The sequence below is a fragment of the Pseudophryne corroboree genome, chromosome 1 (genome assembly GCF_028390025.1).
Source record: "Pseudophryne corroboree isolate aPseCor3 chromosome 1, aPseCor3.hap2, whole genome shotgun sequence".
In the NCBI taxonomy this organism is placed as follows: Eukaryota; Metazoa; Chordata; class Amphibia; order Anura; family Myobatrachidae; genus Pseudophryne; species Pseudophryne corroboree.
The window spans coordinates 627223718-627240484 of NC_086444.1; the positions used below are offsets into that span (position 1 = coordinate 627223718).

The following is a 16767-nucleotide window of genomic DNA, read 5'->3' on the forward strand; positions in this document are numbered from 1 at the left end:
CAGACCTGATCGCTCGCTAGCGTTATTTGCAGCGCTGCGATCAGGTGCGTCGCACAGGTACAAAGCGGATTGATGCTGTGCGATGGGTTTTACGAAGAATCCATTTGCACAACCGATCGCAAGGAGATTGACAGGAAAAAGGCGTTTGTGGGTGGCAACTGACCGTTTTGAGGGAGGGGTTGGAAGAACGCGGCGTGTCCAAACATTTGCAGGGCGGGTGTCTGACATAATTTCCGGCCCCGGACAGGCTGAAGTGATCGCAGTGGCTGCGTAAGTTCTAGGCAACTCAGGAACTGCACAAAGTTTTATTGTACCGCTCGGCTGCATGGGCGGCGACTATGCGAACGCAGGACTGCAAAAAAACCCACTAGCGAGCGACCAGGTCTGATTTACCGCCTTTGTTCAGCCATTATTAAATTTCTCTTCCCCATACTGCTACTTCCAGAGCTGTCCTATCACAATAATTGCATATTGGGGGTCATTCCGAGTTGATCGCACGTAGCAACTTTTTGCTGCTCGTGCGATCAACTTGACGCCGCCTATGGGGGAGTGTATTTTAGCATAGCAGGGCTGCGATCGCTTGTGCAGCCCTGCTATGCTAAAAAAGTATGTACTTTAGGGGTATGTACTTTTTAATCTTAAATTAACATGAAATAGGATTTTAATCACCTACCAGTAAATCCTTTTCTAGTAGTCCGTAGAGGATGCTGGGGTCCACATTAGTACCATGGGGTATAGACGGGTCCCTTGGGAGCCATGGACACTGTAAGAGTTTAATAGTGTGGGCTAGCTCCTCCCTCTATGCCCCTCCTACCAGATTCAGTCTAGAAACTGTAACCCGAGGAGACGGACATATTTTGAGAGAAGGAAATACACAGATAGTGGTGAGATTCACACCAGCTCACACATAACAACAGAAAAACCAAGCTAACCAGCTTTAAACAAGTCAGCAACGGCTGAACAACAGTACTTAACCAAGTAACAATGCAGTACTCAACAAAGTAACAATTGCAGCAAAATGAAGAGCTGGGTGTTTGCCCAGCATCCTCTACGGACTACAAGAAAAGGATTTACCAGTAGGTAATTAAAATCCTATTTTCTCTTATGTCCTAGAGGATGCTGGGGTCCACATTAGTACCATGGGGATGTACCAAAGCTCCCAGAACGGGAGGGAGAGCGCGGAGGCTCCTGCAGAACCAATTGACCAAACTTAAGGTCCTCAGAGGCTAAAGTATCGAACTTGTAGAACTTGGCGAACGTGTTTCGACCCTGACCAAGTAGCCGCTCGGCAGAGTTATAAAGCCGAGACACCCCAGTCTCGGCCAGTCCGGAGCGATGAGGACTGCCTGAAATCTTGTTCTTCTTATGAGTTTGAGAACTCTTGGAATGAGTGGGAGTGGAGGAAACGCGTAAACCGACTGGGACACGCCACTGCTTGCGGGTCCCTCGACCTGGAACAATGCCGCCGAACCTTCTTGTTGAGACGAGAGGCCATCATGTCGATCTGGGGTACGCCCCAAAGATCTGTTACCTTCTTGACCACCTCCAGATGGAGGCCCCATTCCCCTGGATGGAGATCGTGTCTGCTGAGAAAGTCTGCTTCCCAGTTGTCTACTCCCGGAATGAAGATTGCTGACAGTGCCAACGCATGTTTTTCTGCCCAGAGGATGATTCTTCTTACCTCTGACATTGCAGCTCTGCTCTTCGTTCTGCCCTGGCGGTTTATGTAAGCCACTGTCATTACATTGTCCGACTGCACTTGAATGGCCCGATTTCTCAGAAGAGGGGCCGCTTGGAGAAGACCATTGTAGACGGCTCTTAGTTCCAGAATGTTTATCGGCAGGCCGGCTTCCAGACTTGACCACCTTCCTTGGAAGGTTTTCCCTTGAGTGACTGCGCCCCAGCCGCGGAGACTTGCATCCGTGGTTAGAAGGATCCAGTCCTGAATCCCGAACCAGCGGCCCTCCAGGTGAGGTAATTGCAGCCACCAGAGGAGTGAAATCCTGGCCTTTGGTGACAGATGTATTCTCTGGTGCATGTGTAGATGGGATCCCGACCACTTGTCCAGGAGATCCAGTTGGAAGGATCGAGCATGAAACCTCCCGTACTGCAGAGCCTCGTAAGAGGCCACCATCTTTCCCAGAAGGCGAATGCACTGATGAACTGACACCTTGGCTGGCTTTAGGACATCCCGGACCATTGTTTGTATCATCAACGCTTTTTCCTCCGAAAGAAACACCCTCTGCACTTCCATGTCGAGGATCATTCCCAGAAAGGACAACCTCCTGGTTGGTTCCAAATGCGATTTTGGGATATTCAGGATCCAACCGTGTTCCCTGAGAAGCTGGATCGTGAGAGCTATTGACCATAACAGCTTCTCCTTGGATGATGCCTTTATCAGCAGATCGTCCAGATACGGAATTATGTTCACCCCCTGCCTGCGGCGGAGAACCATCATTTCCGCCATCACCTTGGTGAATACCCTCGGTGCTGTGGAGAGGCCGAAAGGTAGGGCCTGGAACTGAAAATGACAGTCCAACAGAGCGAATCGGAGATAAGCTTGATGCGGTAGCCAAATCAGAATGTGGAGGTATGCATCTTTGATATCCAGGGATACCAGGAATTCCCCTTCTTCCAGACCTTATATAACCGCCCTTAGAGACTCCATTTTTGTCATGATCCGTGCCATATATCCTTTCTGCCTCTAGGTGTCACTCTCTGCCTCCTGGTCTGTCTAGCAGTTCCCACTCTGTGACCTGGCAGCAATGATTATCTAGTTATGTGCAGCTGTGGTTTGCACCTGGGAAGCTGCTATTTATCCTCTGTTCACAAGCACTCCTGTGCCAGTTCATCAAGTCTATCTTTGAGGCTGCAATATCTCAGCTCATTGTTAATGGATTACTGAGCAGCTGACCGGCATTCTCCCAGTACTCAGGTAACCTGTATTCCTTCAGCTTGCTGTTAAAGAACTGAGTAGCTGGCCTGCATTCTTCCAGTACTCAGGTAACCAGTATTCTCTCAGCCTATGGTTAAAGAACTGAGTAGCTGGCCTGCATTCTCCCAGTACTCAGGTAACCTGTATTTCCTCAGCTTGTTGCTATCCTGTGATCCAACTACCACAGTGTAATCCTGGCATCCCGTGTATTCACAGTCTCCTGGTATCCTATGTCCCCTCAGTTTTCCCTTTCTTTTTGAGTTCTCTAGGTTTATATTTATTGTTTACAGTTGTACAGTGCTTAATAAACTTGCTATTATACCATGATCATCAGTCCCTGCTAAAAATGTTCTCACAATGGGAGATCCAAACGGATTCTGACAGTATGAACTGGCCCAAAACAAACAGCAGGGGAGATAATTGCAGTCTGCCTGAGGGAGTTTTCTCACAGCTCGTTAACCCCTCAGCTCCCAGGACATCACCTTCTTTAGGTTTCTTACAACTGGGAATTTTAAAGGGAAAGTTAGACCAGCTACAGACTTTAGTATCCAGTATTCAATGCATTCTACCTGAATTCCTGGGGAGACTGGTGGACCCCAGTAAAATAGCTCCAGAAAAGGGGTTTTCTTCTGACCCATGGACTAGGCATGCTAGGGGCACCTGTCCTCCACAGACAAGAGGCAGGTTCCAAAGTTTTCCTCGACCTAGCCTCTCAGAAGCAGAACGCCAGTATCGTAGAGACAATAAACTTTGCCTGTATTGTGGGGGTCAAGGACATTTTATTCTAACTTGTCCCATTCGAAAACCAAGGAATGGGGGCAGAGTGCATCTCCAATCTTTAAATACCATCTGTCACAAAACTGGTCTTCCACCTAAAGTTTCAGAGTCTGTTGCCCCAGGAGGGGGTTCTTCAGAGTATTCAGCCCCAGGAGGGGGTTCTTCAGAGTGTCCAGCCCCAAGAGGGGGTTCAGAGCATCCAGCCCCAGTGAGGGGTTCAGAGCGTCCAGCCCCAGTGAGGGGTTCAGCGCGTCCAGCCCCAGGAGGGGGTTCTTCAGAGTGTCCAGCCCCAGGAGGGGGTTCTTCAGAGTGTCCAGCCCCAGGAGGGGGTTCTTCAGAGTGTCCAGCCCCAGGAGGGGGTTCTTCAGAGTGTCCAGCCCCAGGAGGGGGTTCTTCAGAGTGTCCAGCCCCAGGAGGGGGTTCTTCAGAGTGTCCAGCCCCAGGAGGGGGTTCTTCAGAGTGTCCAGCCCCAGGAGGGGGTTCTTCAGAGTGTCCAGCCCCAGGAAGGGGTTCCGAGGGTCCAGCCCCAGGAAGGGGTTCCGAGGGTCCAGAGCCAGAGAGTCTACAGAGTGCTGCCCAGCCAGAGGGTCTACAGAGTGCTGCCCAGCCAGAGGGTCTACAGAGCGCTGCCCAGCCAGAGGGTCTACAGAGCGCTGCCCAGCCAGAGGGTCTACAGAGCGCTGCCCAGCCAGAGGGTCTACAGAGCGCTGCCCAGCCAGAGGGTCTACAGAGCGCTGCCCAGCCAGAGAGCCTTCAGAGCGCTGCCCAGCCAGAGAGCCTTCAGAGCGCTGCCCAGCCAGAGAGCCTTCAGAGCGCTGCCCAGCCAGAGAGCCTTCAGAGCGCTGCCCAGCCAGAGAGCCTTCAGAGCGCAGCCCAGCCCCGTGAAGTGGGGGCTCTTTCCTCAGCCCAGCCCCGTGAAGTGGGGGCTCTTTCCTCAGCCCAGCCCCGTGAAGTGGGGGCTCTTTCCTCAGCCCAGCCCCGTGAAGTGGGGGCTCTTTCCTCAGCCCAGCCCCGTGAAGTGGGGGCTCTTTCCTCAGCCCAGCCCCGTGAAGTGGGGGCTCTTTCCTCAGCCCAGCCCCGTGAAGTGGGGGCTCTTTCCTCAGCCCAGCCCCAGGAGGGGGCTCTGAGCATTATGCCAATTTCAGAAGAGGAATCTAGCACCCTTGCTTTTCACAACACAGGCCACATATCTATATCTAGGCACGTAGGCACTGCTGTAGTCCAGGGTTCCAATCCTACAACTAACTTGTTGGCTCACGATTTGGGTATAGCCCAGTCCCCCAGGACTTCCAGGAAGGACCAAATCCAAAAAGTGCCATCCAAGTCTCTAGTCAAAGTTCGGTTAGGATCATCATATATTTCTGACCAGTCTCCTGAAAGTCTGTCCCCTCCTCAGTGTCCTGATGATCCATCTCCAGTGTTTCCAGAAAATCAAGCTTCGACTTCACAGAATTCATCCAACGCTCCATCTTTGGATTCTACTCACTCCGGTTCCAGCCAAAATCTGCCTCCTTCGGTACAAATTGATTCTAATTTCTCTGGACTCAATCCGGTTCCGTCCGTAGGTCCAGGGATTCCTCCGGTCCCAGCCGGTACAAGTTCGTCCGGTCTCAACCTGGTCCCGTCCATATGTCCGGTTCAGTCTCCTCCGGTCCCAGCCGGTTCAAGTTCGTCCGGACTCAAACTGGTCCCGTCCATATGTCCTGTTCAGTCTCCTCCGGTTCCAGCCGGTTCAAGTTCGTCCGGACTCAATCTGGTCCCGTCCATATGTCCGGTTCAGTTCGTCCCGGTTCCAGCCGGTCCAGCAGTATTCCATGTCCAGTCTGGTCAGTCCGTCCCGGTTCCAGCCGATCCAGCAATACTCCAGGCCCTGCCTGGTCAGTCTTCTTCAGTTCCAGTTGAAACCAAAACCTCAGGACCTAATCTGGTCCTCTCAGTAGGTCTAAAACCTTCATCAGTTTCAGCCTCTAAGCTTTCGTCCGATGCTTTTTCATCTGTTTATTTTGATGGAGATTTATTGCAATATGTTGCTCTAGTTGATCAATTTCGCTCTCTGATGGAATCAGATCCTTCAGGCACAGTAACTCCTTCCAACGTTACTCGATGTCTGTTCCTGGCATTCAGAGGAAGAGCTTTGGAGTGGGCTAACACGCTTTTCGAGAATAATGATCCTGTGTTCCATGATTTACAGACTTTCAGTAATGCAGTCTTTAAAGAATTTTCTCCTAAACCCTCGGAATCTGACTCCGTTAAAAAATCTTGCTCCGAAAAGAATTCCAGTTCGTCTCCATTCAAACTACAACAGTCTGATTCAAAAGTAAGTTTGTGCAGTCCTGCCAAGGATAATCCAAGTATCTCCTTCCGTAAGAATCCGACCATTAGAATTGGTCATGTAGGAGTTTCTCCTAGCCCAATACCAAGTTCTTCACCAAAGAATTTAAAACTACAGTGCACTTCTTTGTCATCTGGAAACTGTGTATCTAAGGGAGATTCGTATCTTCCATTAGACTTGGATTCAGACTCTGAATTTGATCCAGTTCATGATGCTACTCCTTTCCTGGGAGGTCCTGTTCCTTCCTGTTATGCTTTCATGCATGAAGAGGTTCCAGAAGTACCAAAAAGCTCTACAGGTCTCTGTATGAAAAGTCCTGGTTATAGAACAAGATTTAATTTAAGCCTCAGTGGAGTGCTAGCTTCGAAAGCACAATCTTCTCGCATTACAAATCCAGGAAAGGAACCTTCTACAGTTTCCCCAGTCCTTTCAGATGACGGAAATTCCAGTCTTGTCAATGATGGATGGTCTACCTGTTCTGAAGATGAAGATCAGGAAGACTTCTAAAAGAATCCAGTTAAGTTTTGTTTCTGGACCCTCTGGTTTCCACTTTTCTGAAGCTTTGTGCACAAGTTGTTCATCAAGTTCCTCTAGTTTTCAAGTTGGGCGTCTGGAATTCGCCCTTGAGGAGGTGGTTACTGTCATGATCCGTGCCATATATCCTTTCTGCCTCTAGGTGTCACTCTCTGCCTCCTGGTCTGTCTAGCAGTTCCCACTCTGTGACCTGGCAGCATTGATTATCTAGTTATGTGCAGCTGTGGTTTGCACCTGGGAAGCTGCTATTTATCCTCTGTTCACAAGCACTCCTGTGCCAGTTCATCAAGTCTATCTTTGAGGCTGCAATATCTCAGCTCATTGTTAATGGATTACTGAACAGCTGACCGGCATTCTCCCAGTACTCGGGTAACCTGTATTCCTTCAGCTTATTGTTAAAGAACTGAGTAGCTGGCCTGCATTCTTCCAGTACTCAGGGAACCTGTATTCCTTCAGCTTGTTGTTAAAGAACTGAGTAGCTGGCCTGCATTCTTCCAGTACTCAGGGAACCTGTATTCCTTCAGCTTGTTGTTAAAGAACTGAGTAGCTGGCCTGCATTCTTCCAGTACTCAGGGAACCTGTATTCCTTCAGCTTGTTGTTAAAGAACTGAGTAGCTGGCCTGCATTCTTCCAGTACTCAGGGAACCTGTATTCCTTCAGCTTGTGGTTAAAGTACTGAGTAGCTGGCCTGCATTCTCCCAGTATTCAGGTAATCTGTATTCTCTCAGCCTATGGTTAAAGAACTGAGTAGCTGGCCTGCATTCTCCCAGTACTCAGGTAACCAGTATTCTCTCAGCCTATGGTTAAAGAACTGAGTAGCTGGCCTGCATTCTCCCAGTACTCAGGTAACCTGTATTTCCTCAGCTTGTTGCTATCCTGTGATCCAACTACCACAGTGTAATCCTGGCATCCCGTGTATTCACAGTCTCCTGGTATCCTATGTCCCCTCAGTTTTCCCTTTCTTTTTGAGTTCTCTAGTTACTCTTGGTTTATATTTATTGTTTACAGTTGTACAGTGCTTAATAAACTTGCTATTATACCATGAACATCAGTCCCTGCTAAACATGTTCTCACAATGGGAGATCCAAACGGATTCTGACAATTTTGAACTTGAACTCCCTCAGAAAGGGGCTTAGTGATTTTAAGTTCAGAATGGGCCTGACCGGACCATCCGCTTTCGGTACCACGAAAAGGTTCGAATAGTAACCCGTGTGTTGCATTTGAGGAGGGACTGGTACAATGACTTGTGCCTCCACCAACTTCTGGATGGCCCCCTGTAGGGTAGCTCTGTCTGCCGGCAAAGCTGACAAGCCCGATGTGAAGAACCGATGAGGGAGATCTTGAAATTCCAGCCGGTACCCCTGGGACACAATATCTAGAACCCAGGGGTCCAGGCCGGACGACACCCAGACGTGACTGAAATGTCTGAGTCTCGCCCCCACCGGCCCTACCTCCAGGCTGCGCTGTCCACCGTCATGCGGAGTACTTTGGCGCACCTGAAGCAGGCTTCTGTTCCTGGGAACCCGCTGCAGCAGGTTACTTGGATTTTGGTCGGCCCCCTCTAAAGAAGGTGTTGGCCGGTTTGGCCTTTCTTGGTTTAGAAACCAGAGAGGACTGAGATGCAGATGAAGAAAAAGGATTCTTTGTAGCAGGAGCTGCTGAGGAAAGAAAAGGGGACTTACCCGCTGTAGCCGTGGAGATCCATGCATCCAATGCTTCCCCAAATAGAGCCTGACCTGTGTAGGGTAGGGTCTCTACACCTCTCGTGGATTCCGCGTCGGCAGGCCACTGGCGCAGCCACAGTCCTCGACGAGCTGAGACGGACATGGAAAAAATTCCTGCAGCCGTTGAACCCAGGTCTTTCATGGATTCCACCATAATACCTACAGAATCCTGAATGTTACGGAGAAACAATTCAATGTCACTCTTATCTAACGTATCCAAATCCTCAAGTAACGTGCATGACCACTTTATTATAGCTTTGGAAATCCATGCACAGGCAATAGTAGGACGGAGTATCGCCCCTGAAGCCTTGTATATGGATTTGAGCGTAGTATCAATTTTGCGTTCAGCCGGCTCCTTCAAGGCGATAGATCCTGGGACAGGTATAACCACCTTTTTTGGGAGTCTGGATATAGATGCATTCACTATGGGTGGGTTTTCCCATTTCTTTCTATCCTCCTCAGGGAAGGGGAAAGCCACCAGAACCTTCCTAGGGATCTGGAATTTTTTCTCTGGATTTTCCCATGCTTTTTCAAAAATAGCATTTAATTCTTTGGACGCAGGGAAGGTTAGCGAGGCTTTCTTATTGTCAGTGAAGTAAGCTCCCTCAGCCTGCTCAGGTGTTGTGTCAGTAATATTCAACACATCTCAAATAGCCTCTGTCATCAACTGCACCCCTTTTGCAAGAGATGCGGCCCCCCTGAGTACGTCCCCATCACCGTCTGCCGTGTCAGAGTCGGTATCCGTGTTGTCTTGCATGATCTGGGCAAGAGCACGTATGTGGTAACCCACAGAGGGGGGTCCTGAGGTAACAAAACCAGACCAAACTGCCATAGAATTCTGTAAAACCTGAGTTGCAGATTCATTCTGAGCAACCCTAGCAGAAATCTGAGAAATCATTGTTTTGATAGAGGATAACCACTGTGGCTCCCTTGCTGGTATCTGCGCCACAACAGTGCAATCCTGATTACATGGAATGAGATCATCCTGAGAGGACATGTCCTCAGCTGCATATGACACAGAGTCCCTGGACATAGCTAACTGGAGACCCCAAACCACCACCCCCTCCACCCCCACCCCACACACACACACACACTAGGTTAGACAGAGTTTCCCCTCTGAGAATGGCAAGAGAGACACAGAGTTCAGAGCCAACCCACACACAGCGCTGTTATATATAAGGGACAACCAATGAGGTCCTATCATTTTCTATAAAGCAATAGAGAAATGATAGTTGGGATCTGATTGGTTGCTATGGGCAACACCACCAATTATCTGTTTTAGAAGCGTCGCTAAAGGCCCCCATACATCTTGGCGCCAATTCTTTACCCGACCAATGATCGGCCATCCGTTGGGGTTTCATATAAATTATTGATGTTAGAAAATCCCTGATTTGCCGATCCAGACCACTTTTGGTTGGGATTGGGGAATCGAAATTTGTAAACTAGTTGAATATTCCCGATTCGCCAACCCAGGTGTCTAGGGATTGGAAAATGGCGACAGTTTGTTGCAGATGTATGGGGTTTATTAATCTACTTTTCAATATGTAGTATGAAAATTATGATTGCTGTTGCTATTTAAAAAGAAAAAATACCCAAACATTTTTTTTTTTACATTTTTGAACAGCATTTTTTTTTTTTTTTTTTAATTTCCATAGTAAAACTTTTATCCTGTCATGGCATTGAAAACTCCACTTAATTAACATTTCTCCGGCAGGGTCCACAGGTTATCCACAGGATAACAATGGGATATGATGGAGCGACAGCGTATTGGCACCAAACGATCACAAGCTTTCAGTCCTCCCAGGATGCAAAGGGCCCGTCCATATATCCCCGCCCACTGGCTCAGGCAAATCTGTTTTTTGTTTGGTGCGGCAGGAGCCGGACCATGGTCAGAGGGCTGCTGTTCTTGGCAGCCCTAAGCTTTCTTATTTTATTTTTATAGTCTTACTATGTTTTTGAGCGATCTTTCTTAACAGCGTCTTATACGCATATTGGAAAGAGTCGCTCCAACAACTCTCCGCCGGGTCTCAACAACGCTTACCCATGTGTAGAGTGCTGTCTCGACGGGCGTCTGTGTCGGCTTTACGAGCAGGTCCAGCAGACGTTACCAGGCTGTGGCCAGATCACGGGGAGAAGGTAAGGAATTGGTTCCACATAGCCAGGGAATGTGGACACAGCCACACTGCATTGGGAGGAGACTACCAAACAGTAGCTGACGCACCGCCACCACGGGTGCTCCAGTGCTAGGCCTTAGGGATCATAAGGCACCAGGGTTAGTATGAGGCTGTGATCCCTAGGGTTGATGTCAGCGGTGGGGAGTTAGATGCTCTCCTGATCGCCCCTCCCCCCCCCCAGTTCATGACCAGTTTCCGCGAGTCTCCCGCCATGAACTGTTGCCTCACTTCCGTCTCAGACGCTACCACGAGGGGTCTCGGTCGCAGCATAGGCCGCTGCGTCTGTGTTCACTAAGCGTTATTGTGAAGAGGCCCGGTCGCAGTACAGGCGTCTGTATGACCGGTGCGTCTGTATGCACAGTGCGTCTGTGTCCACTTAGAGTTCCCGGAGCGGCAGTGTACACAAGTAGCGTCTGGATCCACTCAGCGTTCGCTAATGTATTGATCGATCTTGGAAGTGAGGTGAGTCTCCCTGTATCCCACTCTACTGAGTACGGGTTATACAGCACTAAATTTCTATCTACTTTGTCAGTATGAATAGTTAAGTTTTAAGTGCCTATTGCATATGAGTCTGTGTACATTACTGTGGTTTTCTTCGCATTGCGTCTGAATACTTTAAGATCTGTATAAAACAGAATTCAGTAATATGTACTCATAAATACTTTACCATGTGTTTGTAGTTGATTATGTGCTCATGACTAATATATAACATGTGACTGACTGCTAGTGTGATTGCTGACTTTATTATATGTGTGTCAGTTGCTTCTTCTGGTCCTCAATGCTGGTGCATGGGTAGGGTCAGATTGATATCACTTTAGAAAGTTACAGTGATTACAGTCACAAATTGTATAGTACACTGTGAAAGTGATTTATCACGTCTAAGAGCGGCAAAGGTGACGAGGGTACACAGTAACATCAACACTCATGTCATGTTTGTCTTGCAAAACTGTATTATCCTCTCAGGATCTGGTACAGGATGGTTTATGTGCAAATTGTTTTGCGTTTCAGCAGATTACAAGGCAGATCCCTGTTCAACGTCATGTACAGATAGATCCACCTTGGGCGATGTTTGCACAGACCTTGTCCAGTATAGCTGAACGGGTAATTCCTACAGCTTCGCTAACAGGAATGGGGTACGCTAATAACCCATACATGCAGCTCCTTACCTACTGTATACCATTTCCCTCACCATCTTCTCCAAAGAGACAAGCTGATAAACTAAGTGTAAGTAAACCGTCAACTTCACAGGTTACACAGGATGATTCATCGGACGATGAAAGCTCTATATACTCTACTTCGGTATATGAAGAACAAGTAGAAGGTCTCAGCTCAGTGGATATAGTTGAGTTAATTAGAGCAATAAAAGCCATTCTATCCTTAGAGGATTCAGCAGAGCCTGTGTTAAAAGCCAAAGCACCTGTATTTAAACGGCCCAAAGTAGGTAAGACTGAGTTTCCAGGGTCAGACCAGCTAACGGAGATCATGGAGGAGGCTTGGGCTACACCCAGTAAAAAAAATATAGAATTCCCAAAAAATGGGATTCCAATTATCCTTTTCCAGCTGGGGACTGTTTAAAATGGGAAATGGCTCCCAAAGTAGATACGCATGTCATTCGATTAGTGCGAAAATCTATATTGCCTTTGCCATCAACGTCATTGGATGATGTCACGGATAGGAGAGTGGATGGTTTTCTGAAAACCACATTTTCTCTGTCTGAGGCAGTCATAGGGTCAGCCATGGCTTCAGCTTGGATGGTAAAAGCAGTTGGTGCCTGGATAGAGGTACTGGAAGACTGTCTTTCAGCACCTTCAAGGGAGCAAGAATCCTATATAGCTCACATTAAACAGGCTGCAATATTCTTGAAAGAAGCAGCATTAGATATGGGCACTATCGCCTCCAGGGCATCAGCTTCAACAATAGCTGATCGCAGAGCAGTTTGGTTACGTACATGGAAGGCTGATTCAGAATCTAAGCAGGTTCTGGAATCTTTGCCTTTTATGGGAAGTATTCTGTTTGGTAAAGAATTGACAGATATTCTGGAGTCAGAAGCAGACTCCAAAAAGGTAAAATTTCCTTCCGCATATAACCCCAAACGTAGAGGTCCCGCTTTTCGGCCCTTTGGGTCACAAGGAAAAGCAAAAGGAAAAAGTGATCATAAGCAGCCCCAATATAATAAATTTGGTAAGGCGAAAAAGCAATGGGCTACCAGAACGCCAGCATCCAAACCAGAGAATAAGCCATCAGCCTGATGGTGCGGGCCTCCTCCTGGGGGATCCCATGGTAGGGGGCCGACTTTTTCAGTTTGCACAAATATGGCAGCAGTCTACAATAGATACCTGGGTGCAAGAAGTGGTATCTCTAGGTTATGTTTTTCACTTCAAGAAGCATCCTCCTTGAAGGTTCTTCTGAACCAGCCCATCTTGGGTAGAGATGAAGGCCAGGGCTTTGCAAGAAGCAGTTCAGGAATTGCTTCAGTCAGGAGTAATCATTCCAGTACCCCCTGCACAACTGGGACAGGGGTTTTACTCCAACCTGTTTTTGGTTACGATCCATAGTTTTGGCCATGGAACCAGGGGATTATATGGTATCCCTGGATATTCAGGATGCTTACCTACATGTTCCTATAGCACTGTCCCATCAGTGCTATCTCAGGTTCGCTAACCTCCAGCAGCATTTTCCATTCCAGGCATTACCGTTTGGGTTAGCTACGGCACCCAGAGTATTTACCAAAATCATGGTGGTTATGGCAGCTTATCTTCGCAAGCAGGGGATAAGAATTTTTCCATACCTCGACGACCTGTTAATTCTAGCACAATCACAGGAATTGCTCTTGGACCATCTCCAACAGATAATAACATGTCTGCAGAGGCATGGATGGCTCATAAATTTGGCAAAATCGTCTCTAGTTCCGTCACAACGGATGACTCACTTGGGGGCTGTACTGGATTCAAGTCTGCAGAAAATATTTTTACCTCGGGACATGATAGCCAAGGTACAGTCAAGGAGTCAGGAGTTGTTACACAGTCAAACAATATCAATCCACGCAGTGATGTGACTGATGGGTTTGATGGTGTCAACATTCGACATGGTGGAGTATGCACAATTCCACTCAAGACCTCTGCAGCGTCTCATTCTGGCCAAATGGAATGGAATACATCAGACAATAAAGAAACAGACTATGGTACTTTCACACGGGTGGTCTTCAGTTTGTCGGCTGTCGGGATCCCGGCGCACAGTATACCGGTGCCGGAATCCCGACAGCCGGCATACCGACACTTTTTCTCCCTCTTGGGGGTCCACGACCCCCCCTGGAGGGAGAATAATAGCGTTCGCGCCACCGTGCCCGCAGCGTGGCAAGCGCAGACAGCACGCAAGGGGCTCATTTGCGCTTGCTATGATGTCGGGATTCCGGCGCCGGGAGCCCGGCCGCCGGCATACCATACTACACCCCTTTCACACAAGGTAAGAAAGTCATTAGCCTGGTGGCTACAAACATCCCATCTAGACAAAGGGAGACCCTTTTTGGGTATCAGATTGGGTGATCCTGACAACAGATGTCAGTCTTCAGGGCTGGGGAGCAGTGTCTGGAAGATTATGGTTCCAGGGACAATGGACCACAGAAGAAAGTCGCCTGCCAATAAATCTGTTAGAACTTCGGGCCATATACATGGCACTGATTCAGGCAAAGGACACTCTTCAAGGAAGACCAGTCCAGATCCGCTCGGACAATGTAACGGCGGTAGCATACCTCAACCATCAGGGAGGAACACGCAGTCAAACAGCAATGAAGGAGGTAAGTCACATACTAAAATGGGCAGAACTCCATCTTCCAGCATTGTCTGCAGTATTCGTTCCGGGAGTCCTAAACTGGGAAGCAGATTTTCTCAGTCGACACGCCATTCAGGCAAGCGAATGGGCTCTACACCCGGAAGTCTTTCAGACTCTAGTAGACAAGTGGGGTTTGCCAGAGATAGATCTCATGGCGTCCCATCTGAACAACAAAGTACCCGTATACGGGTCAAGAACAAAGGATCCCGGAGCAATCTTTGTGGACGCCCTGTCAGTGAAATGGGACTTTCATCTGGCGTATCTGTTTCCTCCGATCATCCTGCTATCCAGGGTGGTGAGGAAGATAAAAGAAGCAAAGGGTGCCGTGATTCTAATAGCTCCGGCTTGGCCCAGAAGGCATTGGTACACAGATCTGCAGAGAATGTCGATGGATGCTCCACTTCTGCTTCCTCAACGTCCAAATCTACTAATGCAGGGTTCTTGTTATCACAGGCATCTGGATCGACTATTGTTGATGGCTTGGCTCTTGAAACCTCTATCTTGAAGTCAAGAGGATTCTCACAACAAGTAATTCAAACAATGCTCAGAGCAAGGAAACCCTCCTCAGCTCGCATTTATCACCGAATATGGCAGGCCTATATGCATTGGTGAAGTGAAAGAAATATGGACCCGAAATCTTTCCAAATTTCTAGGGTCTTAGATTTCCTTCAGGCAGGAATGGATAAAGGTTTGAAGGTGGCTTCCTTGAGAGTACAAGGATCAGCATTGACTGTATGGTTCCAAAAGAAATTTGCCAATTTACAGGATGTGCGTACTTTTTTCCAGGGAATACTACGCATTCAACCTCCTTCTGTTCGTCCTACAGTACCTTGGGACTTAAATATAGTCCTGAAAGCCCTTCAGGTTGCTCCATTTGAACCACTTAATAAAGTGGATCTTAAATGGTTGACCGCTAAAGTTTTCTCTTTCTACTGACTATGGCATCAGCTAGAAGAGTGTCAGATTTAGGAGCGCTGTCATGTCGTTCTCCTTTTCTGATTTTTTTATCCAGATAAAGCAGTTCTTAGAACTAGGTCTGGGTATCTTCCTAAGGTGGTGTCTAAATTCCACCTTAATGAAGAAATTGTAGTCCTGGCTTTTCAGGTATCGGGACTTCCTTCGGGAGATGCTTCGCTGGACGTAGTCCGGCCATTAAGGATCTACGTGGATCGTACCAGTGCCATCAGAAAGACAGATTCTTTCTTCATTCTCTACGGATTTCACAAGAGAGGATGGCCTGCTACTAAACAGACGCTGGCAAGATGGCTTCGAATGACGTTTTCAGAAGCATATTCTCGAGCTGATTTCCCTGTTCCAGCTAATGTCTTTGCTCACTCTACTCGTAAGGTAGGTCCTTCATGGGCAGCACAAAATGGTGCTTCACATTCATTAGACATTATGCCTTGGATTCTTTTGCCTCTCATGACGCTGAATTCAGGCGCAAGGTTCTCCTGTCCAGTCAGGAGCGTCCCCACCACTAAATTGCTTTGGGAAATCCCATTGTTATCCTGTGGACCCTGCCGGAGATATACGTTATGGTAAGACCTTACCGTTGATAACGGTATTTCTCCTAAGTCCACAGGTTCTACAGGGATCCCACCCTGACGCACCTGATTTGAGGATCTTTCTACTCGCTAAACCTCTTCCTTCTTGTACGGGAGGGTGTGCATGTGTGTTCTTCTCGCCTGATTAGGGCTCTACATGATGCTCCTGCCTAAATGCTTTGGAATACAACTGATTTGCCAGAGCCAGTGGGCGGGGATATATGGACGGGCCCGTTGCATCCTGGGAGGACTGAAAGCTTGTGATCGTTTGGTGCCAATCCGCTGTCGCTCCATCATATCCCATTGTTATCCTGTGGACTTAGGAGAAATACTGTTATCAACGGTAAGTTCTTACCATAACGTATATTTCTGCAAAAGATACTAAGCTAGTTTAGTGAGTTTTTCATACAGTTTATTTTGGTTATTCTTTATATGTATTCTCTTTCATTCCTCCATGACAGAACACTGCTGGTGAATGCAGGAGCAGTTTTGAACTTCAAACTGTAAGTTTACATAATGTTCTACTTCTTCCACTTTAATAATTATCCCTCTAGATCTGTTTTTATGAAATCTAGCATTCAATTAACCTAATTAGCTGTGTTTTGCGAAGATATATCTATTTTAGATACCTGTGTTAGTAACTATCCCACTATGATATTTTTGCATGCATTCCAAATGCCACAAATGTATATACAGGTTGAGTATCCCTTATCCAAAACGCTTGGGACCAGAGGTATTTTGGATATCGGATTTTTCCGTATTTTGGAATAATTGCATACCATAATGAGATATCATGGTGATGGGACCTAAATCTAAGCACAGAATGCATTTATGTTTCATATACACTTTATAAACACAGCCTGAAGGTCATTTTAGCCAATATTTTTTATAACTTTGTACATTAAACTAAGTGTGTGTA

The 16767-nt window shown here is 47.6% G+C and overlaps 1 protein-coding gene across 1 annotated transcript in view; it reads left to right on the plus strand.

Moving 5' to 3' along the window:
- SMIM7 (small integral membrane protein 7) overlaps window positions 1-16767 on the plus strand; it is a 76584-nt gene that overhangs the window by 23752 nt on the left and 36065 nt on the right. The window contains exon 2 of the mRNA XM_063914505.1: window positions 16310-16351. Coding sequence (XP_063770575.1) covers window positions 16310-16351 — 42 coding nt within the window. The remainder of the gene's footprint in view (window positions 1-16309; window positions 16352-16767) is intronic.